At 42.3% G+C, this 25,101-nt stretch overlaps 1 protein-coding gene across 2 annotated transcripts; it reads right to left on the bottom strand.

The window, feature by feature from the left end:
• Positions 1 to 3,698: 3,698 nt before the first annotated feature.
• NUDT9 (nudix hydrolase 9) lies at positions 3,699 to 24,438 on the bottom strand. Of its 2 annotated transcripts, none has more exons than XM_060776430.2 (9): positions 24,377 to 24,438; positions 20,211 to 20,337; positions 16,944 to 17,180; positions 15,743 to 15,838; positions 13,829 to 13,915; positions 12,904 to 13,015; positions 10,353 to 10,499; positions 8,415 to 8,499; positions 3,699 to 6,192 (listed from the first exon to the last, which is right to left on the bottom strand). In XM_060776430.2, the coding sequence occupies exons 3-9, from the start codon at positions 17,138 to 17,140 to the stop codon at positions 6,035 to 6,037; spliced, it is 882 nt and encodes a 293-aa protein (XP_060632413.2). In that variant the 5' UTR covers positions 17,141 to 17,180; positions 20,211 to 20,337; positions 24,377 to 24,438; the 3' UTR covers positions 3,699 to 6,034. The 2 variants fall into 2 exon arrangements, with proteins under 2 accessions (XP_060632413.2, XP_060632412.2); XM_060776429.2 differs by having other exon boundaries at positions 20,072 to 20,337.
• Positions 24,439 to 25,101: the final 663 nt, after the last annotated feature.

Here is a 25,101-nt window from a genome sequence, read left to right on the forward strand (position 1 = left end):
AGGAAAAGGAGGCGGGAAAGAGAAGTCTCCTCCTTCCTTCCTTTGGCTTCAGACTCATTAGTAGTGACTTTGTGGCCTTTCTTATGGTTCCAGCCAGGCCTGGGCCAACTTGGGCCCTCCAGGTGTTTTGGACTACAACTCCCACAATTCCTAACCGCCTCAGGCCCCTTTCAGGGGCCTGAGGCGGTTAGGAATTGTGGGAGTTGTAGTCCAAAACACCTGGAGGGCCCAAGTTGGCCCAAGCCATATATATCGCAGCACCGGAGTGGAAATCATCACCTCAGCAGACTGAAAGCCAAAACCAAGGTTACAACATCTGTTATAGAACTCCAGTATGCCGATGACAACGTCGTCTGTGCGCATTCAGAAGATCTACAAGCCACTCTACCCAGGATTTCCACCTATTTACACTGGTGTGGAAATCATCTAACAGCCAGATGGCAAGCTGTTTAATCTCAGCAGACTGAAAGCCAAAACCAAGGTCACAACATCTGTTATAGAACTCCAGTATGCCGATGACAACGTCGTCTGTGCGCATTCAGAAGATCTACAAGCCACTCTACCCAGGATTTCCACCTATTTCCACTGGTGTGGAAATCATCTAACAGCCAGATGGCAAGCTGTTTAATCTCAGCAGACTGAAAGCCAAAACCAAGGTTACAACATCTGTTATAGAACTCCAGTATGCCGATGACAACGTCGTCTGTGCGCATTCAGAAGATCTACAAGCCACTCTACCCAGGATTTCCACCTATTTCCACTGGTGTGGAAATCATCTAACAGCCAGATGGCAAGCTGTTTAATCTCAGCAGACTGAAAGCCAAAACCAAGATCACAACATCTGTTATAGAACTCCGGTATGCCGATGACAACGTCGTCTGTGCGCATTCAGAAGAAGATCTACAAGCCACTCTAAACACCTTCGCAGAAGCACACGAGAAGCTCAGCCTGTCACTGAACATGGAGAAAACCAAAGTGCTGTTCTAGCACTCACCAGACAATTCCTCTCCAATGCCAGAGATACAGCTTAATGGTGTAACATTAGAAAATGTTGATCATTTCCGCTACCTTGGCAGCCACCTCTCCACCAAAGTCAACATCGACACCAAAATACAACACCGCCTGAGATCTGCAAGTGCAGCATTTTTCCGAATGAAACAGAGAGTGTTTGAGGACCGGGACATCCGTTAAGGATACCAAGGTGCTTGTTTATAAAGCTATTGTCCTCCCAACCCTGCTATATGCCTGCGAGACGTGGACAGTCTACAGACGTCACACGCAACTCCTGGAACGATTCCATCAGCGCTGCCTCTGGAAAATCCTGCAAATCTCTTGGGAAGACAGGTGGACAAACGTCAGCGTGCTGGAAGAAGCAAAGACCACCAGCATTGAAGCGATGGCCCTCCAACATCAACTCTGCTGGACCGGCCACATTGTCCGGATGTCCAACCATCCAGCCTCTGATTAAAAGCCTCCAAAGAGAGTTCCACTGCTGAACGGCTCTCACAGTCAGGAAGTTCTTCCTAATGTTCAGGTGGAATCTCCTTTCTTGTAGTTTGAAGCCATTGTAACATTGCATGCTAGTCTCCAGGGCAGCAGAAAACAAGCTTGCTCCTTCCTCTCTATGACTTCCCTTCACCTCTTCATCCATGGCCCTCATCATGTCACTTCTCAGCCTTCTCTTCTGCAAGCTAAACATGTCCAGCTCTTTAAGCCACTCCTCATAGGGCTTGTTCTCCAGACCTTTGATCATTTTAGTCACCCCCCTTGGACACATTCCAGCTTGTCAACATCTCCCTTCAATTGCGGTGCCCAGAATTGGACACAGTGTGATTCCAGGTAAAGTAGTCTGACCAAGGTAGAGCAGACAAGTAGCATGACTTCCTTGGATCTAGGCACTAGATTCCTATTTATGCAGGCCAAAATCCTAGTGGCAGATAGGTGCTCCAGTGGGTCACCACTTCTGCACAGAGAATCATGGGTTGCACTCTTTCTCCCCTCTTTGGAAAAACTTCGTATGTCCTGTAACCTTAAGAAAATTCAGAGAATTCTTGGGCATCCATCTCGCCTATAACATTCTTTTTTTGAGTGGTTACCATCTGGCAGACAGTACAGGGTGACAAAAACAAGGACAGACTGGAAAATAGCTTTTTTCCCTACAGCTGTGGCTATGTTGAACTGTGGTTTTGCATTGATGTGGCATTGAGATTGTGGAAGGATCATAGAATCATAGAGTTGGAAGAGACCTCATGAGCCATCCAGTCCAACCCCCTGCCAAGAAGCAGGAATATTGCATTCAAATCACCCCTGACAGATGGCCATCCAGCCTCTGTTTAAAAGCCTCCAAAGAAGGAGCCTCCACCAGACACAGGCCAGAGAATTCCACTGCTGAACAGGTCTCACAGTCAGGAAGTTCTTCCTCATGTTCAGATGGAATCTCTTTTCTTGTAGTTTGAAGCCATTGTTCCGCGTCCTAGTCTCCAGGGAAGCAGAAAACAAGCTTGCTCCCTCCTCCATGGATGTGTTGTGCCGTGGTGTGTCCTGGGTAAGGCAATATCACAATGACAATAAAGCTATTCTATTTTAATTGAGCTCTTAGTAAGCGCCAAATTAGAGGAATGGAAATAATCTCACAATATTGCGTTTCCATCTATCAAGGACAAAACCCTAGATACCTGCCATAGATGTGGGCGAAACGTCAGAGAGAATGCTTCTGGGCCATACAGCCCGGAAAACCTCACAGCAACTCAGAACCATGTTTTCTGGAAATTGATGCTGCTGGACTTTTTCTGTCTTTGTAAAACCAATCCAAAGTTAGATAATATACAGATGTGTTAGAACTGTGATAGTGCAATTTATTAACGAATACACAGACTATGAAATTGACAATGTATTATAGAAAATATCTGATTGACATAACATCACAATGAACACCATTTGGACTTGTAAAAGGTACCTTCCACAGTTTTATGCTTCAAATCTTGTGAAAAATGGCTGCAGGTTGAATAGCACTGCCAGATTTGGAGCCACCTGGTCTCCAATAATTCTCTCTGCATTGGCAATCAATATCTATTGACACCACAAATTCAGGAATACAGTTCTGACTCTCGTTGAGGTCAAGTTTGAAGGAGACAAGCACACCATTTGGAGCCACCTGATCTCCAATAATTCCCTATGGTATTAATTCTCTGCATTGCCAATCAATATCTATTGACGCCACAAATTCAGGAATACAATTCTGACTCTTGTTGTGGTCAAGTTTGAAGGAGACAAGCACACCATTTGGAGCCACCTGGTCTCCAATAATTCCCTATGGTATTAACTCTCTGCATTGGCAATCAATATCTATTGACGCCACAAATTCAGGAATACAATTCTGACTCTCATGGTCAAGTTTGAAGGACACAAGCACACTATTTGGAGCCACCTGATCTCCAATAATTCCTTATGATATTAATTCTCTGCATTGGCAATCAATATCTATTGATAACACAAATTCAGGAATACAGTTCTGACTCTCGTGGTCAAGTTTGAAGAAGACAAGCACATCATTTGGAGCCACCTGGTCTCCAATAATTCCCTATGGTATTAACTCTCTGCATTGCCAATCAATATCTATTGACGCCACAAATTCAGGAATACAGTTCTGACTCTCGTTGAAGTCAAGTTTGAAGGAGACAAGCATATCAGTCCAGGAATACACCATTAAGCATTTATTGGCATTACAAATTTGCATTATCGATAATATGCTGCAAAATTTGACCCATCAATGAAGCATCCGGATTAGTGTTGAAGGAAAGATGACTTGTTAAACATGTCGCACCATGAAGACATCTCAACAATAGTGAAGGGGTAAAGCTAACCTTCAAAGAGGCACGAGGGAGTTTAAAATAATTTTGGTCCTGGAAGTCATAAGAACTTGGAAACAGGTTATAAAACTGCTGGTGGTTTCAGACAAATAGCTTTTATGATGAGGATTCAAAGGGCTGCATGCTTCCTGGGGATTTTGGGTGCCTTCCAATCACTAAAACGACACTTCAAGAGTGCTTTGATTGTGTATAGCAAAATGGGCAAAAGCTTTACCCAAAACCATCCCTAAGCCATGCACATTGCAATGCAGAATCCCTCTAGATCAGGCATGGGCAAACTTCAGTCCTCCGGGTGTTTTGGACTTCAACTCCCACCATTCCTAACAGCCTCAGGCCCTTTCCTTAAAGGGCTGAGGGGGGAAAGGAAAGGGCCTGAGGCTGTTAGGAATGGTGGGAGTTGAAGTCCAAAACACCCAGAGGCTGAGGGGGAAAATGAAAGGGCCTGAGGCTGTTAGGAATTGTGGGAGTTGAAGTCCAAAACACCCGGAGGGCCGAAGTTTGCCCATGCCAGATCTAGATCCCAGTCTGTATGATTTTACCAGCTTTCATTTCCATTTCAGATCAGGGCCTCTTGGTTGAAATCTACATGAGGTTTTCTTTTGTGAGGACTTCTTTTCCATCTCAAAATAAATATGACAAACTAATCTGCAAAACTCAATCTGACAAACTAAGACAGTTGCCATAGTTGCTGGTTTGTCTAGTGAAGCTGAAATCCAGATTATAGTACAGTCTGTGCAATCCTGAGCATGTTTAGCCCTCGGTTTCAATGGGTTTTATTCCCAGTAAGTGTGCATAGGAACACAGACTTAATTGTTTCACCACCTTAAGATACATATCTGAGACTATGAGAGTTATCTGGAAAGTAAGGTTACAAGACACAAGGAATTTTCCTAGGGGAAGTTGGTATCATTGCTATGTAGCGGGAAGCCAGCAGAAGCGAATGAGCAGTGCCAGTCGTCAGTAGCTCATCAACTGGCATTGTGATGAAGGTTAGAGAGGTGCATCCTCATTCCGTTTCCCTCCAAGTAAGAAGTTTGCGCTGTAATACGCTACCTAAATGCTAAGGGCATGAACGCTGCTGCGATTCATCGTGAAATCCTTTCTGTTTATCGAGAGGGTGTAATGTAAAGACAGCATGTGACAAAATGGGTATGGAATATATTGTGAGATCATGAAGAAACCTCACACAGCCATCCAAAACAAACATCGTGGGGTGCTAACGGCAAGAGTCTGACTCCTTCATCACAATGCGTGTCCGCACGCCGCTCATGCAATGCAAGAGTTGTTGACTTCTTTTGGTTGGGATGTTTTAAGCCACCCCTCTCACAGTCCCTATTTTGCACCCAGTGAGTATAATCTGTTCACTAAATTGAAGGAACACCTGGGTGGAAAACACTTTTCCGACGACGAGGAGGTGAAAATTGAAGTGACGAACTGTCTGAAAAATGTGGAGGGAAACTTCTATGACACAGGCATCAAAAGCTTATCCCACAGATGACAGAATGTATTGAACTGGATTGTGATTATGTGGAAAAATAATGTAATACCTATGCTACAACTCGTGTAAGTTTTATTAAAATATATTCATTCTTTGTGTTTCAAAAACTTGTAATCCTACGTTCCGGACAAGCCTCGTATTTCTCCCATACAAGGTCAACGTCAGCAGGAAAAAGCCTAAAACCTGTTTAATAATGGTTACTTGCTTATCAGTAAACAATATGGCAATTGCAACAGAAAAGGAAGTGTATCTGTCATATTTTAAAATAAATAAGATGATATAAAACATTTTCATACTCAAAAGTCTTCCCTTTTTGGAAGCATGTAAAAAGCAAAGTGTTTCCAGTCTGTGAGAATCACTGAAACATTTGGAACTGTAAATGTAATGTAAAGGCAGCTTTAAAATGCTTCTGAATCACAACAACAACAAAAGTCCTTAATGGACATAATGGACCAAGGAAATGTTTTATCTATTGGTCTGGTAATACTAAAAAGTGAAGTTTGTTGGAAAGCCCCACTGATTTTAGAAGAAGTTTAAGTGCCCCTATTGAAATAACAGGACTTTGTTTCCTTCGTCAATTATGTCTCCCTTGAAATAGCATAAACACCTACAATTCCATCTGACATATTGAGGCTTTTGTTGTCAGTCTCCATCAGGGCTGATAAAATTAGGGATCTCCCCTCCAGTGCGCTCCTCTTTTCTCTGCGACAATCTTGACAAAGTCGGCATGGCTGGCATACAGTTTGAGCTTTTCACTGATGTCAACCCATTTTACTTTCCCAGCGTCGTCTCCTGCTTCAAGATGTAACTTATTCATTACCTCACCTGTTACAGGAAGAGAAAGCGTGAGAGGTGAAGGCATTGGTTTACTTTCCAGACCCTTTATTTCCACATACCATCTCAGCTTCTACTGCAATACAAAAAGCAATCAATACATTCCTTTTTTTATTTAACACTCTTCGTGGCAGACGTTCTCACACTGTACAGCAGGCATGTGCAAACTTCAGCCCTCCAGGTGTTTTGGACTCCAACTCCCACAATTCCACCAGCTGTTAGAAATTGTGGAAGTTGGAGTCCAAAACACCTGGAGAGCCAACGTTTGCCCATACCTGACTTACAGAGTGGTTGGACTAGATGGCCAACATGACCCCTTCCAACTCTATTATTCTGTGATTCTATGTCACACTCATTTTTAAGTCTCCTCCTGATGAGATTTGGCACTCCTACAGATGACAGAATGTATTGAACTGAATTGTGATTATGTGGAAAAATAATGTAATACCTATGCTACAACTCATGTAAGTTTTATTAAAATATATTCATGCTTTGTGTTTCAAAAACTTGTAATCCTATGTTCCGGACAAGCCTCGTATTTCTCCCATACTAGGTCAACGTCAGCAAGAAAAACCCTAAAACCTGTTTAATAGTGGTTACTTGCTTATCATTAAACACTCTGGCAATTGCAACAGAAAAGGAAGTGTATCTGTCATGATATCCTGCACAAGTTTATAGTCCTCATCAAAGAAATAGACAGGCAGATGAGTTTGCTGGCAGGGAAAGTCCTTCTCATTACCCTTTTTGTCTGACTGTCTCTCTATTCTCTCCTTCCACTTCTGTTTGTTAGACTAACACGTCTCAGGGATATGCCTCTATTTATTCAATTTCCAGACCAGATGTCAAGCCCCCAAGTCCCTCATTGTCTTTGTTGTAGTTCAGCCTTTGATTGTGCCTGCACCTGATCTCTCTGGGGATTCTGGGCGTATTAGTCATTCTGATGACACTGGGGATTCTGGATCTGCAAGTCAATAGGAGTGCCAGCAAAAGATTTTAAGTCCTGAAATAAGGGCTCTGTGTCTGAAGGCCACATTCCTGAAAGGGAGTTCATGAGGGAAGTAAGGTCAGGAGCAGATCTGAGCTCAGAGGATGAAAATAAAAGTCCACGTGGACAGACTAATGAGCAGTTAGATAGGAGACTTACGTTCCATCAACATAGAGCTTCTCAGGTGTGTACAAAAGTCAAGACGCTTATTAGCCAAGAAGTTCTTATCAGTTTCCCAGGGAAGAAGGCTCATTTTCACTCTATATTAGGTAGCCCAGCAGATGGGTCCGTTAGTCCAGGCAACATTGATGCTGAATATAGATCCGTGGTCAATTCAAGGGATTTCTAGTTCCATGTTTCCTTTTACTCATGTCTCATGATTCCAAGTTTTGAGGACTGTTCCTGAATTTCATGTTTTGGATTTATTCTACTTTTGTGTTCTTGGTTTTTGATGCTACTCTTGTACTTTGATTTCTGTGGATCATTCCTGATATTTGGACTTTGGTTTTTTATACTATTTTGCTGAATTGCTTTTTATATATATTCTTCAATAAACTGCTTTGCTATTTTACTTTTTACATGTGTGTTAAGCGCAGAGGTGGTTCCCAGCCTTGGAGTACAACAGTCTTTTTCTCCTGTGCGCATGGAGAGAGACAAGATGTCTCCAGATCGTTAGATAGCGAGGCCCTAGCTTTCCTATATAAAAATGTAGTTCCTTTAATAATAAAGTCTTTTGTAACTTTTCAAGTTTGACTCTGCTCCGTAATTGCTGAAGCTCATTCATTCTACTGCTAGCTCAAGAAGCTTCTGATTTGCTAAAACTAAAATGCCGTTGTTATTGCTGCTTTGTATTTTGAATGTTTTTTTCCATTTTAAAAATTACCCAACACAAATAAACACAGCAGAGATGGATTGGTCCTTATGCCATTCCAAGAAAGGTCAGGCAGTCTCCCACCACAGACTATGAAGCTGTGACTATGATGGACCCACAGCTGAGTTTGCAGGAAAAGTTTACATTTCAACTTTAGTCAAGTTAAGTAATGCTGGCAACCAATATTTAAATGTTTCTTAAATTTATTTCATTCTTCCATCACCTGCAAGCAAGAGAGTCAATGCTGGACACAAGTTAAAAAAGAAATCTGCTTCCACACTCACGGTTTTTTAACAACATGAGGAAAATTCATGTCTGAACTAGTGGGAACTAGAGGGAACAAGTGCCATTACATACCAGACTCATCATGGTAGTTGACTGCCTCTGTCTCCATCCAAGCGTTGTCTGTATTTCGTGGATCGTCCACATATCCCTTATATACCTATAAGCCAAAGATGAAATACCAATGTTCATTATTTATCTATGTCAAATAGAAAAATCTTAACTGAGTTATGTTTAAATTTTTAAAAAATGTTCACGGAGAAAGCATCACGCCAGCTATCATCTATGAAGAGACATTTCTACAAAGGAAGAATGCCATCAAAGATGGTGTTGGGAATCCACCATTTTCAGAGGTATATCTGTTTAGAACATATTAAAATATATTTCTATCAAACTGGAAAAAATATAAAATCTGTTGAGAGACCAACTATTAACAAAAATGTTTGTCAATTAAATATTACTATCCTATCTTACTCACTTAGACGATTCCTCATTGTCCAAGTATGATGGCCTTCCAAGTGTAGTGACTTCGTGGTGGATACGTAGGTGACCGTGGAGCCCTTTTATTGATCCGTATGTTCTTCCACAGTGAGGACATCCCTTTCCAGGTGGAAGGTGGTTCTCATCATGGTTGGCTTGAAGCACCTTCCTTGTTAAGATTGCTCAAGGGCCAGGGCTTCCCAGTTCTCAGTGTCTATGCTAAAGTTTTTAAGGTTAGCTTTCAGCCCATCTTTAAATCTCTTTTCCTGTCCAACAACATTCAGTTTTCCATTCTTGAGTTGGGAGTATAGTCACTGCTTTGGGAAATGGTGATCGGTCATTCATACAACATGGCCGGTCCAGCAGAGTTGATGGCGGAGGAGCATCGCTCCAATGCTGGTAGTCTTTGCTTCTTCCAGCACGCTGACATTTGTCTGCCTTTCTTCCCAAGAGATTTGCAGAATTTTCTGGAGGGAATGTTGATGGAATTGTTCCAGGATAGAATCATAGAATCAAAGAGTTGGAAGAGACCTCATGGGCCATCCAGTCCAACCCCCTGCCAAGAAGCAGGAATATTGCATTCAAATCACCCCTGACAAATGGCCATCCAGCTCCTGTTTAAAAGCTTCCAAACACTCCGGGGCAGAGAGTTCCACTGCTGAACGGCTCTCACAGTCAGGAAGTTCTTCCTCATGTTCAGATGGAATCTCCTTTCTTGTAGTTTGAAGCCATTGTTCCGCGTCCTAGTCTCCAAGGAAGCAGAAAACAAGCTTGCTCCCTCATCCCTGTGGCTTCCTCTCACATATTTATACATGGCTATCATATCTCCAAAAAGTTGAGTGTGATGTCTGTAGTCCACGTTTTGCAGGCGTATAACAGGACCGGGAGGACAATAGCTTTATAAACAAGCATCTTGGTCTCTCTACAGATGTCCCGATCCTCAAACACTCCTTGCATCATTTGGAAAAATGATGCACTCGCAGAGCTCAGGTGCTGTTGTATTTCAGTGTCAATGTTGACTTTTGTGGAGAGATGGCTGCCAAGGTAGCGGAAAGGGTCAACATTTTCTAATGTTACACCATTAAGCTGTATTTCTGGCATTGTAGAAGGACTGGCTGGTGTCTGCTTGAAGAAAAGTTTGCTTTTCTCAATGTTCAATGAGAGGCCGAGCTTCTAGTTTGCTTCTGCAAAGGTATTTAGAGTGGGTTGTAGGACTTCTTCTGAGTGACCACAGATTACATTATCATCAGCATATTGGAGTTCTATAACAGATGTTGTTATGACTTTGGTTTTGGCTTTCAGTCTGCTATGGTTAAATAGCTTGCCATTTGTCCGGAAAAAAAGTTCCACTCCAGTGGGAAGCTTCCCATCAACAAGATGAAGTATCACTGAAGTACCCTATCTACCACCCAGTGCTGATTAGTAAGAAATTGATTATGATTCCCCATGTAGCTGAAGACAATTTCACTGATAACTCTATTCAATATTTAATTGGATCACTATGGTATGAGAAGAGGGGAAAAAATGTCTCACCACAAAATTTTCCTGGTTGAAAAGCCTATTCAGCTGCTCCTCCATCTCCTCCTTCTCAGCCGGCGTCTTCTGCAAGGAGTTTAAAGCCTCCTCACTAAATTCTCGTTTCAGTGCAGCAGATAACTTCTCTCCTGGGTCTATCATTCCCTAAAAAACATTGTCACTTGTTATTAATCATTTCAAGAAATGTTTTTATCATCTGCATACAACCTTCCTATTGCACAGGCATGAACAAACTTTGGCCCTCCAACTGTTTTGGACTTCAACTCCCACAATTCCTAATAGCCAGTAGGCTCTTAGGAATTGTGGGAGTTGGAGTTCAAAACACCCAGAGGGCCGAAGTTTTCCCATACCTGCTACAGCAGCTTTGCGGGAAGTGGAAATTAATTACTATCCCATCTTTTTTCAATATGAGTCCCCAAATGATCATAACCTGAATTCTGAATTGTGCTTGGAAACATCAGTTTGGAGAAGGAAGTTATATGCTGTAATTATCACTAGAAGACTGAACATATTCTTCCCATTTTTTTGTCAGGAGCGACTTGAGAAACTGCAAATCACTTCTGGTGTGAGAGAATTGGCCATCTGCAAATACATTGCCCAGGGGATGCCCATATGTTTTACCATCCTGTGAGAGGCTTCTCTCATGCCCCTGCATGGGAAGCTGGAGCTGACAGACAGGAGCTCACCCCACTCCCCAGATTCAAACCACTGACCTTTTGGTCAGCAGTCCTGCTGCCACAAGGGTTTAACCCATTGTGCCACTGGGGGCTCAATTCTTTCCAATAAATGGTATTCAAACTAATAATAATGATAATAATAATACGCTTGAGCTCAAGTTGGTACAAAACGCAGCTGCTCGGCTTCTTGCGGGAATTCCGATGAGATGCCACATAACACCAATCTTACTACAGCTGCATTGGTTACCAATTGAGCACTGGATCACTTTCAAAGTGATGGTACTCACCTTTAAGGCCTTGCATGGTCTGGGGCCGATGTACCTGAGGGACCGCCTCACCCACTACCAACCCCAGAGATCCCTCCATTCTAAGGACCAAGATTTGTTGGAAATTCCCAATGTCAAGACCTTGCGTTTAACAGTAACCAGACGCAGAGCCTTTATAGCAGTGGCACCATCACTCTGGAATACTCTGCCACCTGAAGTCCGTGCCTTGCGGGACTTATCAGCTTTCCGCAGGGCATTTAAGACATATCTGTCCAGACAAGCCCTAAAGGGTTCAGGACCTGCCGATCTTCGCGATTGCATTTTCCCCTATGAAACAACACAAGCCTAAAGATCATTTAGGGAGGCCCTTCTCTTGCTTCCACCTGTGTCTCAAGCATGGTTGGTGGGGGACGAGGGAGAGGGCCTTCTCGGTGGTGGTCCCCCAGCTCTGGAAATCTCTTCCTATGGAAGATCAGACTGTCACCTAACCTGTCCTCCTTCCGCAAGAAGCTAAAAACATTCATGTTCCATTGTGCCTTTGATTAGGCAGTTCCAAATAATTGGCTCTTTAATACCTAAGTTCCAGCACTTTAGCAATGAGGCTACAAAGTGGAATCCACGACATGTGAGTGTGGAGAAGAGCAAACCACGGACCACCTGCTGCAATGCAACCTGAGCCCTGCCACATGCACAATGGAGGATCTTCTTATAGTAACACCAGAGGCACTCCAAGTGGCCAGATACTGGTCAAAGGACATTTAATCAACTACCAAGCTTGCAAACTTTGTGTTTTGTTTGTTTGTTATAAAAATGAAATACAACTGTTTGGTTTGCTCCTAACACGCTAAATAAAATTGCACTTTAGCATGGCCCTCAGTTCTACTATCCTGACATTAAAATGCTCAAGGACATTACTTCCCCATCCCTGCCACTGAATTTTACACTTTCCTTTAGCTCTATCTAGGAATTTTGCACAAACTCAGAGCTCTCTGAACTCAACACTTTTATTGCTCCCATGGTACTGTTTGCATGATAATATGTTTTATTGTGATATGTTTCTATTTGGTTCTGTTTTGTTTTTATTTTATTGCATTACGTTTTATGTCTGTGCCCTCTGCGCTTGTCCCTTTATAAGACACCCCGAGTCCCTTCGGGAAGAGGGAGGCGGGGTATAAAAATAAAGTTGTTATTATTATTATTATTATTATTATTATTATTATTATCTGAAAAACAACAAGATGAATCCACAGCAGACATTCTTCTGGCTGTTGTATTGGATCACATGTTGGACACTTCCCAAGTGTCTAGGACTGTGTGATGTATCGGCGAATAATACATGTAGTCAAATAATAATAATAATAATAATAATAATAATAATAATAATATAATTATTATAGTTATTAGATTATTATTATTAGATTATTATTATTAGATTATTATTATTATTATTATTAGATGATGATGATAATAATAATAATAATATAATTATTATTTGATTATTATTATTATTATTATTATTATTATTATTACTATTATTATTAGATGATGATGATGATGATTATTATTGTTATTATTTAAAGCCGTTGTCAGTGCTCTTCTTCTTACCCCTGGGATGGCCCATTCGCCACAGTCCTTCCTTTTGATTGCAATGAACTGCAAGATGTTTTTGCCAGATCCTGAGTGAGCCAATTTATTACCACTGCCATCACTCTTCCACCTGCAAGAAATGATTGGGGGAGGGGGAGATCAAAACTCGTTAATTAGTTTAGCTCCAAACAGAAAAATGAGATCCTGAGGAAGACATCTTAAAAATATGTTTCTTCGTGGGACGGCTGATCTAGGCTCAAATCCACTTGTAATGACAACCGGTTATCAGAGAGATGCTTGCATAGATCACTCTTGTTGCCCCATCCATTCCTGTTGTAAAAACAAGCCATCTTTGGCTGTTCCAGTTGGCTGTTAATTGCAAATATATGATTTTAAAGATTTGATGAGAATATTAGGCATCGATGACACCTTCTCCATGATATCCTTATTTGTGGTTTCAAAGATTCTATATGGACCTTTCTCCAGAATGTAAAAGGCTGCAAAGCCACTCCTGAACTCTGTTATTAAGAGGACTCAGCTAAAATATGCTGGCATGTTTGGCCCCAGGTATTTGCCCTTGGCGCTATTCATCCCTTGAATGTGAGCCCCGAAGAATGTCTCTGAAATTGAACTGAACCTGACTCTCAGGTTGGAAGAGATATGGGAGTCAGACTGTATTTTTTAAAGTTGTGTTAAAGGAGAACTAGAAATACATCACAACAAGAAGGAGACTGGGTTATTGTAAATGAGCAACATGTTCCCCTCCAAATGTTGCTGAACTGCAGCTCCCATCACTCCTCACCATTGCCTATGTGGAGTAGGGTTGCTGGGGATGGCTTCTGGAGAGCAACATGATCCCCACTCCTTTTAAAAATAGTCCACACACCAAACATTCACACAATAATTCACATTTCTGTCTTCCCTCTAGTCCGGCATCACTAACCTCGTTATAATAGGATCTGCAGCATGATTTGGTCCCCAGCGTCCCAAGAGACCTCGGCCCACGATTCCAGTCCTGCCCACAGGATTCCTGAAATGTAAACACAACACAGATGAATGCAAAGCTGGAATGCAAAAGACCCACACCAATATATTTCTATACGTTTCCCCAAAAATGTTGGGTTTGCCTTTGCTCACGCTGCTCCCTGGAATCAAACCAACAACCTTTCGGTCAGCAAGTTCAGCAGCTCAGCGGTTTAACCCACTGCACCACCGGGGGCTCCTGAGAGTGTGGTGTAAACACAATGGAGGTTCTGCAAGCTAAAAGGGTATCCTCAAAGACGTTTCACTAGTTTATCTCATGTGCAGAAGATTAAAAAAAGGAGTTGAATGTGTGGTAGAATGAAAATCACGCATATTTCACGCTTTTACCAGTCCACACACTGTCTTGCCAGAGAAAGAAAAAGATGATCAATAAAGAACAGAAACTTTACTCTTTAAAATGCATAGCAACATATATACAGTCATGCAAACTGTTGCATTGACCCACACAATGTCCTTTGAGAGAGATTCAAATGATCTTTGGGTGTCCATGTTGAAAGCCCCTCTTCCAGCAGCTTAGGAGCAAAATCTCTTCTCTCTATCTCTGTAAGGTCCTGCACAGCTAACAACATAAATATGTAACTGTTGCCAAAACTCCCAGGCTCAGCTAGACTGTCAGGCGTGACTCAACTAATCAGCTTTGTGCTTTGAATTTTCAGTTAATATACTTACCAACTGATTTTTACATGCTCTAACAGAATGTGATGGTATAAAAAGGACCAGGCAACACCAACATGACTTTCTGTAACAGGCATGGGCAAACTTGGGCCTTTGAGGTGTTTTGAACTTCAACTTCCACAAGTCCTAACAGCCTTAGGCCCCTTCCTTTTCCCCCTCAGCTGCTTAAGCTGTTAGGAATTGTGGGAGTTGAAGTCCAAAACACCTGGAGGGCCCAAGTTTGCCCATGACTGGTCTATAACATGTTTGTGTACTATTTCAGTAGATGGATGGATGGATGGATGGTTAGGTAGGTGGGTGGGTTTGGGTGGGTGGATAGATAGATGATAGATAGATAGATAGATAGATAGATAGATAGATAGATAGATAGATAGATAGATAATTTTGCAAAGATTCCTGTAGTTTGACACAACCACAAAAATATTTGTCACAATCCCAGTTTCCTTGGACTGTTTCAATATGCCTCCAGGTTGAAACCACCATGCTAATTTGCTTTTTGCTATTGTTTTATCCTTTACTTTTTCTTTCCTTCTTTCCCTCTTTTTTCCCTCCTTCCCCCTCTCCCTCTTTCTCCTTTCATCCTTCCTTCCTTCCTTCTCTTTCCTTCCTCCTTCCCTTCTTTCCCTCCACTCTCACTTTCTACTGTTTCATCCTTTCTTCCTTTTTCTTTCCTTCTTTCCCTCTTTCCTCCCTCCTTCCCCCTCTCCCTCTTTCTCCTTCCATCCTTCTCTTCCTCCCTTTCATCCTTCCTTCCTTCTCTCTTTCCTTCCTCCTTCCCTTCTTTCCTTCCACTCTTTCCTTCTATTGTTTCATCCTTTTTTACTTTTTCTTTCCCTCTTTTCTCCCTCCTTCCCCCTCTCCCTCTTTCTCCTTCCATCCTTCTCTTCCTCCCTTTCATCCTTCCTTCTTTCTCTCTTTCCTTCCTCCTTCCCTTCTTTCCATCACCAGGCAGGGAGTACTAGCATGTGGCCCCCAAGTTAGAAAATTTGTCCATGCCCGATGATAATGTTGCTTCTCATTTTGCTCCTTCAACTGTGACAGAGAAATCAAACCATCTGTACGCACTACAACCAGCATTAGAAAATCGCCTTCATGTGTGCACGCACATACATTGCATGCAAGTGACACACTCACATACCTGGGCCTTCCATTTTCCACGACATATAACCCATTCAGGCTCCTCCTGTCCACTTTCCGATCCATTTCATTGAACTTTGGGGAGAAATCTTTAGCCCTTTACAAGAAAAAAAAAAGAAATCAAAATTTACTGAAATAGATTATGACAACATCTAATACCGTTTCATACCGATTGGATAGACACAGCTGAGGAAGCTACAGTCCTGAATTTGCAAGACCTGAACCTTTAATAGCAGGGGCTCTTGGAGGCCTGTCATTCACAAAGCCACTATAAGCCAAAGTTGACTTGATGGCAATGAATAACAACAACAATGATGGCCATGTAAATCATTTATTGGCAATTAGAAGAGTATCACTCTCCAGAAGAACAAGAAAACTGGAACCTTTTTCCCAATTTGTCATACAAAAATGTCCAGGAACAGAATATCTTTAGTCACTTGTGCTTTGCCAAAGTGCCTGTATGTTAAAAATCAGGCATGTCTGATTGTCTTTAACTTCAGAGTGAGGCAGAGAATAAGCATGGGTTGTGTATTCTGGTATTTTTGGTGCCTGATTCATCTGTGCAGAAAGACGTACAAGTGCATTCTCTTGCTTTCAGCCTTCAACACCTTGTAGTTGAAAGCAGTGGCCTATGTTTCTCACTGGCCTATTGATTACTGAGCCTCCGCTGATCAGAGTAAGAGATGGAAGAGGAGCCTGCAATATTCATCTGGACACAAAAAGAGTCTGAGATGAGCCATTTCTACCTGTGAAGCCTCTGCTTCATTTCAAACAGGTCAAGTCAGAGTCTGATTATTCGATGACTCAAAATAATGTGCAGCTATGACTAAACCAACCAGTTGGATTGATTCATCTTTGACTTCAGAACTGCAAAGTAAGGGTAATTATGCCATCCAAAAATGGGAAGAATTAACTCCTGGAAGGCAGCCAGTTTACACTATTAAGGCAAACCTTGCCTGACATACGCAGCAAGGTAATTAGCAATTACATCATGGAGACTTGAAAGCCAGAGAGGAAAATATTTGATAACTTTAACTCCTTCCTCGCATCCTGCTGCTGTTGTGTCCTCAAACTGACTTCAGTGTATGGCGACCCTATGAAGGAGAGCGGTGACTTCCTTGTAATATGACCTTCCTTCCTGCTTCCTCTGATCCTCTCCAGCATTATATTTATTCCAGTGCGAGTCAACCAGGAATACTCACCCAACCTCTGGATCTGCCCACTGGGGCCCTGCCAAGACGGAGGGAGCTGTATATTCCACAGGGCGATAGTCTTTCCAGTCAACTGACCAGGTCACTTTATTGTTGGGCACTTCACAGCGCTCAACCCTCGACCCTGGATATGGAGAGGTCCTCGCTTTGATATGAACCTTTTCCTTCCAGTTTCTACAAGCAGACATTTTAATAGTGTGGCTGTGAAATCCGTGTCCCGAAGAGGGGCTGGAAGATAAAGGGAAGAGTTACACACAACACAAAGTAATATTTGCTCACCTGGTATGTACACACCAGGCTATAAATACTGTCTACAATACAAGAAAACACCAAGGCCTAATACATAATTACAATAGGGAATAATGAACAGTAGACAACAAATATTGTCAACAATACAAGAAAATACCTAGTCTAATACAGGTATGGGCAAACTTTGGCCCTTCGGGTGTTTTGGACTCCAACTCCCACAATTCCTAACAGTCTACCAAAACACCTGGAAAGCCAAGGTTTGCCAGTGTCTGGTCTAATATATAACTTCAACTATTTTTATTTATCGTGTCATCAGCAACCATTTGTTGTTGTTCATTCGTTCAGTCGTCTCCGACTCTTTGTGACCTCATGGACCAGCCCACGCCAGACCTCCCTGTCGGCCGTCACCACTCCCAGCTCCTTCAAGGTCAGTCCAGTCACTTCAAGGATGCCATCCATCCATCTTGCCCTTGTATTATACCATTGTATTATATTTCTAACAGAACAAAACAAACAGATTAAAAAAACCGCAAATTTTGCAAGCTTGGTAGTTGATTAAATGTCCTTTGACCAGTATCTGGCCACTTGAAGTGCCTCTGGTGTTGCCGCAAGAAGGTCCTCCATTGTGCATGTGGCAGGGCTCAGGTTGCATTGCAGCAGGTGGTCAGTGGTTTGCTCTTCTCACACTCACATGTCGTGGATTCCACTTTGTAGCCCCATTTCTTAAGGTTGCCTCTGCATCTTGTGGTGCCAGAGCGCGGTCTGTTCAGCACCTTCCAAGTTGCCCAGTCTTCTGTGTGTCCATCTGGTATCACCCACGGATTGAGGTCCTGGGTTTGAGCCTGCCACTTTTGGACTCTCGCTTGCTGAGGTGTTCCAGCGAGTGTCTCTGTAGATCTAAGAAAACTATTTCTCAATTTAAGTCATTGACGTGCTGGCTGATGCCCAAACAAGGGATGAGCTGGAGATGTCTCTGCCTTGGCCCTTTCACTATTGGCTGCTACTTCCCAGCGGATGTCAGGTGGTGCAATACTGGCTAGACAGTGTAATTTCTCCAGTGGTGTAAGGAGCAGGCACCCCATGATAATACGGCATGTCTCATTAAGAGCCACATTCACTGTTTCAGCGTGGTGAGATATGTTCCACACTGGGCATGCGTACTCAGCAGCAGAGTAGCACAGCGCAAGGGCAGATGTCTTCACTGTGACTGGTTGTGATCCCCAGGTTGTGCCAGTCAGCTTTCATATTGCGCTTGCGATGCAGGTGGGATCGTGAGCAGGGCCTTCTTGGTGGTGGCCCCACGACTCTGGAACTCCCTCCCCAAGGACATCAGGCAGGCCCCAACGTTGGCAGCCTTTAGAAGGAGCTTGAAAATGTGGATGTTCCAGTGTGCCTTCCCAGAATAGGAATCCCAAGCAATATGTCCCAAATGCACTTTAAGAAAGATTTAGAACTGTGTCTGCATGTCCACCTATCCCTAAAATATCTTTCCTATTTCCCTTGGGCATGCCCAGCATTTTAAATTTTAATCCTTATAGTTGGCCCTGCCACAGGTTTTTAAATGTGTTGTGTCATTATTGTATTTTTTTTGCTTTGTTATGAGTTATTTATAGTTGTATTGTTGTTGTTATGTTTTATGATGTATTTGGGTTTGGCCTTTTGTAAGCCGCACCGAGTCCTGCGGGAGATGGTAGCGGGGTATAAATAATGGTTTATTATTATTATTATTATTATTATTTGCAGAAACACCTCAGCAAGCGAGAGTCCAAAAGTGGCAGGCTCAAACCCAGAACCTCAATCAACTGGCCGATACCAAATGAGAGACTCCCCCCTGGGCACACAGAAAACTGGGCGACTTGGAAGGCGCTGAACAGACTGCGCTCTGGCACCACGAGATGCAGAGCCAACCTTAAAAAATTGGGCCACAAAGAGGAGTCCATGTCATGCGAGTGTGGAGAAGAACAAACCACAGACCACTGACTACAATGCAAGCTAACCCTTGCCACATGCACAATGGAGGACCTTCTTATAGCAACAACAGAGGCACTCCAAGAGGTCATAGAATCATAGAATCATAGAATCAAAGAGTTGGAAGAGACCTCATGGGCCATCCAGTCCAACCCCCTGCCAAGAAGCAGGAATATTGCATTCAAATCATCCCTGACAAATGGCCATCCAGCCTCTGCTTAAAAGCTTCCAAAGAAGGAGCCTCCACCACACTCCGGGGCAGAGAGTTCCACTGCTGAATGGCTCTCACAGTTGGAAAGTTCTTCCTAATGTTCAGATGGAATCTCCTCTCTTGTAGTTTGAAGCCATTGTTCCGCGTCCTAGTCTCCAAGGAAGCAGAAAACAAGCTTGCTCCCTCCTCCCTGTGGCTTCCTCTCACATATTTATACATGGCCATCATATCTCCTCTCAGCCTTCTCTTCTTCAGGCTAAACATGCCCAGTTCCCTAAGCCGCTCCTCATAGGGCTTGTTCTCCAGACCCTTGATCATTTTAGTCGCCCTCCTCTGGACACATTCCAGCTTGTCAATATCTCAAAGGACATTTAATATAATGCCAAGTTTTTAAACTTTGAGTTTTCTCAAATACATCACAGCTGTACCCTTGGTTTGCTCCTCCTACGATAAATAAACAGCATTATAAACCCGAATGCGTATATTTCAAATGAATGTTTACTTTATAAATATTCAGTCCAATGAGTTTAAACCCTGAACCACCTGTGTTGATGGTTCTGGAGATTCTGCAGTGATTCCCCACCTGTTCCAACACAAAATATCTGGCTATTTCAGCATCAAGGACTATAAATACACTTTCTCATCGATCTGTGCACAACAGAGTGGAAAAACCAGACAAGGAGATAAGCACCTGAAGCCAAGATTCTTGGCAACTGGGAGCAGCGGATAGAAATGTCGGCAGGAAGGAGGAGGCTTAGCGGCAACAGCAGACAGAGTTACAGTGAGAGAAACGACAGCAACCGTCCGGACCAGGAATCCCTTTGCCATACCATGGGGCGCGTTCACAGAGAAATGGGTCTCTCCGGAGAGAAAGGTCCAGTACTTGTGGCACAACCAGGACACCGAGGAGACCAGCTACCACTCATCTGAATGTGTTTCCTTATCTTCCTTCGTTCTCTACAAAACAAAGCGAAAGCCATTTCATAATGTGTACATCATGCTTCCGAGTGAAATCTGCGTATTCAGTTCCAGATCTTAAATAAGATGCTTATTTCCAATGTTTGGTCTCTTGCAAGTGAACATACACTATTTAATAATATGGTCTGCAGCCACCTAAGCTTATCAATATATACTGTGTGTGTGTGTGTGTATATAAAAGTCCAAAGTCCATATATGTTTGTTTGTTGGTTGATTGGCTCCTTCATGGCTTGATGGATCTTGACCACATTTGGCACAATACCCTTCATTACGGAACATAAAATAATTGAGGATTTGGACCCAAAAAAACACATCCCTTTCAGGCGCAGAACAGAAAGAAAGAGAAGGAATAAAGCAGATTATCTCCCTTGGGGAGATAGGTGTGGGGTATAAATAAAGTAGTTGTTGTTGCTGTTGTTGTTATCATTTGATACACAACAAGTTTATGTTGTGTATCAAATTTTTTATACACAGCAAACAAGATCACTCTGCTGGCTTTTGTATTTGATCACACATCAGACACTTCCCAAGTGTCTACAACTGTGTGATGTATCAGTGAATAATGTGTGCAGATCGTACTAAGGTGGCTTTTTGCAGCTGACTGTGATTTTTTTAGTGCCAATTATTTTTAAGTGCAGGCCAAGGTCTTTAATCACATGTTGGACACTTCCCAGGTGTCTAGGACTGTGTGATGTATTGGTGAATAATGTGTAAAGATCCAACTAGGGTGGCCTTTTGCAGCTGACAGATGGTGATTTTGTTAGTGCCGATTGTTTTTAAGTGCAGGCCAAGCTCTTTAGGCATTGCACCTGGTGTGCCGATCACCACTGGGACCACTTTTACTGGCATCTGCCAGAGTCTTTGCAGTTCGATCTTTAAAGCCACATATGGTGTAAGCTTTTCCAGTTGCTTCTAGTCAATTATTATTATTATTATTATTATTATTATTATTATTATTGGGTTGTGTAGGTTTTTTCGGGCTATATGGCCATGGTCTAGAGGCATTTTTCGGCCATATAGCCCGAAAAAACCTACAACAACCCAGTGATTCCAACCATGAATGTCTTCGACAATACATTATTATTACTACTACTACTACTACTACTACTACCACCCCTCCCCTGCCACACTTTGCTGTGGCCTAGTCTATGTATACGTGTTTTGTGTGTGTATATATGTGTATATGTGTGTTTGCGTGTATATATGTATGTGTGTGTGTGGTTTTGTGCATGTGTTGTAATGTAATTTTTGGGTTTTTTTGGCTTTTTAAGTCTCTTCTGCTGTGTTTTTCAGTGTTTTTATGAGTGATGGTCACTTGTTGGTCTGTTAGGTGTCTTGTGTCCAAATTTTGTGTCAATTCGTCCAGTGGTTTTTGAGTTCTGTTAATCCCACAAACAAACATTATTTTTATTTATATAGATTGTTATTTATTGGCTGTTGTTAGGAAAAGTGGCCTTCTGTGATGTTACTGGGGAAAGAAAAGGAGTGAAATCAGATTGTCAGCTGTTAGGTAATGTTGGATGAAGCGAGGGGAAAGAAAGAAAGAAAGAAAGAAAGAGAAAGGGAAAAAAGGAAAAAGAATGAGAGAAGGGAAGAATAGGAAAGAAAGGAAGAGAAAGGAAGGTAAGATGGAACGGACAAAGGAAGGAAGAGAGAAAAAGGAAGAGGAATGAAAAGAAAGGAGAGATGGGAGGTGTTTAAGAAAGGAGAGAGGGAGAAGGTGTAAGAGGGAAATGGAGAAAGAAAATGCATTTCCTGGCAATAGTGTGGGTATACATGCTAGTGTCAAAACACAACTTGTTAGTTAAGGCTCTATTATTATTTTTGCAGCAATACACAACTATGACTTTCAGTTATCATGCAGGATAGGTTCCTACACCACGGGAAAGAGCACATTTCCCTGTGAAATGAAAGTACAGGTAATTCTTCCATAACTTATTGAAGCTTTTAGGGCAGGCATGAGCAAACTTGTGCCTTCCAGGTGTTTTGGACTTCAACTCCCACAATTCCTAACAGCCAGTAGGCTGTTAGGAATTGTGGGAGTTGAAGTCCAAAACACCTGGAGGGCCCAAGTTTGCCCATACCTGTTCTAGCAAATACCTGAAAATTTCTAACAGCAATAGTGGCAATATGACTTTTCTTATTCTTTCCATTTTGATAGTTAAGTCCAATAGAGCTACTTTTAGGTTAGTTTGTTTGTTTACCATGCTGGGAGTAACCAGTGAGTCCAGTTAATCCGCTTTCCTCTTTTCTTTCAGCAAGAGATCCTGTTTATTCTGCTTATTGGGCACAGACATAGCCAGTTTCAGCAACGTGAGTCAGGGCACGTTTACACTGTAGAATTAACTCAGTTTGTATTCCACTTCAACTGATCTGGTCAAATACTATAGAACCTTGGGAATTGTAGTTTTACAGGGTCTCTAGCAAAGATTTCTGATGCCTCCTCAAACTATAAATCCCATGCTTACATAGCAGCTTTTTTCACGTCAGGGGTGACTTGAGAAACTGCAAGTCGCTTATGGTCGCTTACACATAGCATGGTTTGTGTGTGTGTGTGTGTGAGGAATGACTTGAGAAAGTTGCTTCTGGTGTGAGAGAATTGGCCATCTGCAAGGACATTATCCAGGGGATGCTCAGATGTTTTACCATCCTGTGGGCAGGCTTCTCTCATGTCCCCGCATGGGAAGCTGGAGCTGACAAATGGGAGCCCACCCAACTCCCCGGATTCAAAATTCCATGCTTACACATAGCATGGTGTGTGTGTGTGTTTGAGGAATGACTTGAGAATGTTGCTTCTGGTGTGAGAGAATTGGCCATCTACAAGAACATTGCCCAGGGCATGCTCCGATGTTTTACCATCCTGTGGCAGGCTTCTCTCATGTCCCCGCATGGGAAGCTGGAGCTGACAGATGGGAGCTCACCCAACTCCCCGGATTCAAAATTCCATGCTTTCATAGCAGGGTTTGTGTGTGTGTGTGTGTGCGTGTGTGTGTGTGTCAAGAATGACTTGAGAAAGTCGCTTCTGGTGTGAGAAACTTGGCCATCTGCAAGGACGTTGCTCAGGGGACGCCCGGATGTTTTACCATCCTATGGGAGGCTTCTCTCAAATCCCCGTATGGGAAGCTGGAGCTGACAGGTGGGAGCTCACACAACTCCCCAGATTCAAAACCCCATGTTTACATAGCAGGGTGTGTGTGTGTGAAGAATGGCTTGAGAAAGTCGCTTCTGGTGTGAGAGAATTGGCCATCTGCAAGTACGTTGCTCAGGGGATGCTCCGATGTTTTACCATCCTGTGGCAGGCTTCTCTCATGTCCCCGCATGGGAAGCTGGAGCTGACAGATGGAAGCTCACCCAACTCCCCAGATTCAAAATCCCATGCTTAGATAGCAGGGTGTGTGTGTCTGTGTGTCTGTGTGGGTGTGAGGAATGGCTTGAAAAACTGGCTTCTGGTGTGAGAAAATTGGCCATCTGTGGTTATATTATATATTTATAAATGCAATAAAAATTACATAGAATTAAAAGGTGATATATGTATATTATGATTTATAACCACATATACATATATATGGTTATATATCATATATAAGTAATATAAGTAATAATTATATATTATACAATATATAATAATTATATATAATAATTATTATGATATATATAATATATATAATATATATTATATATATATATATATTATATAACCATATATACATATATTTGTGATATATATATATATATTACATTATATTAATTATATTGATAATATATAATTCCTAAGATCAAATATTCATGCAAATTATTAATACACAAGACAAAAGATACACTTTAGCCATTTTATAATATAATATATGTATATAATGGCATGATTACAGTCAAACTAATATTATGAGTCCCAAACTATTAATTATTATTAGTCTGCAAATTGTTAATGCAGGAAAATGTTATACTTTCCCCATTTTATAATATTGTTACATTGATAGAAAAGCACAAAATAGAACAGAAAATAGGTTTCCATTCTCACCTCCATACAGTTTCCTTCCTTGTTTTCTGCACCCCAAAAAAGACCTGCCCCTTTAAGAAATCTCTGCCCTGTGATTGGTAACTGCAGGAAAAGAACGCCCGCCCCACCCTTAGCCATTGGCTATTTCCTCCCTATTTGCCTGACACTTCATAAAATTGACATTGATACCGACGAATAGTGTTTGAGCTTTCCCTTCTTAAGTCCCGCCTCTTGAGAGTCAAGTCAGAGACCAGGACGTCAATTTCAGCATGACCACGCCCATAGGCGGGCTCTAAACGATCAGCGAGCCAATCCTGTCCAAGTTCTCCCTAGTCAATGAACTATAGACATAGATACGTCAATTTCAGCATGACCACGCCCATAGGCGGGCTCTAAACGATCAACGAACCAATCCTGTCCAAGTTCTCCCTAGTCAATGAACTATAGACATAGAAACGTGTAGAGTCACATACCCGGTGGCGCAGTGGGTTAAACCCCTGTGCCGGCAGGACTGAAGACCCACAGGTCGCAGGTTCGAATCCGGGGAGAGGTGGATGAGCTCCCTCTGTCAGCTCCAGCTCTCCATGTGGGGACATGAGAGAAGCCTCCCACAAGGATGGCAAAACAGCAAAACATCCGGGCGTCCTCTGGGCAACGTCCTTGCAGACGGCCAATTCTCTCACACCAGAAGCGACTTGCCGTTTCTCAAGTCTCTCCTGACATGACAAAAAAAAAAAGTATTTAGG

Source organism: Anolis sagrei, chromosome 5 (assembly GCF_037176765.1).
Source record: "Anolis sagrei isolate rAnoSag1 chromosome 5, rAnoSag1.mat, whole genome shotgun sequence".
Lineage (NCBI taxonomy): Eukaryota > Metazoa > Chordata > Lepidosauria > Squamata > Dactyloidae > Anolis > Anolis sagrei.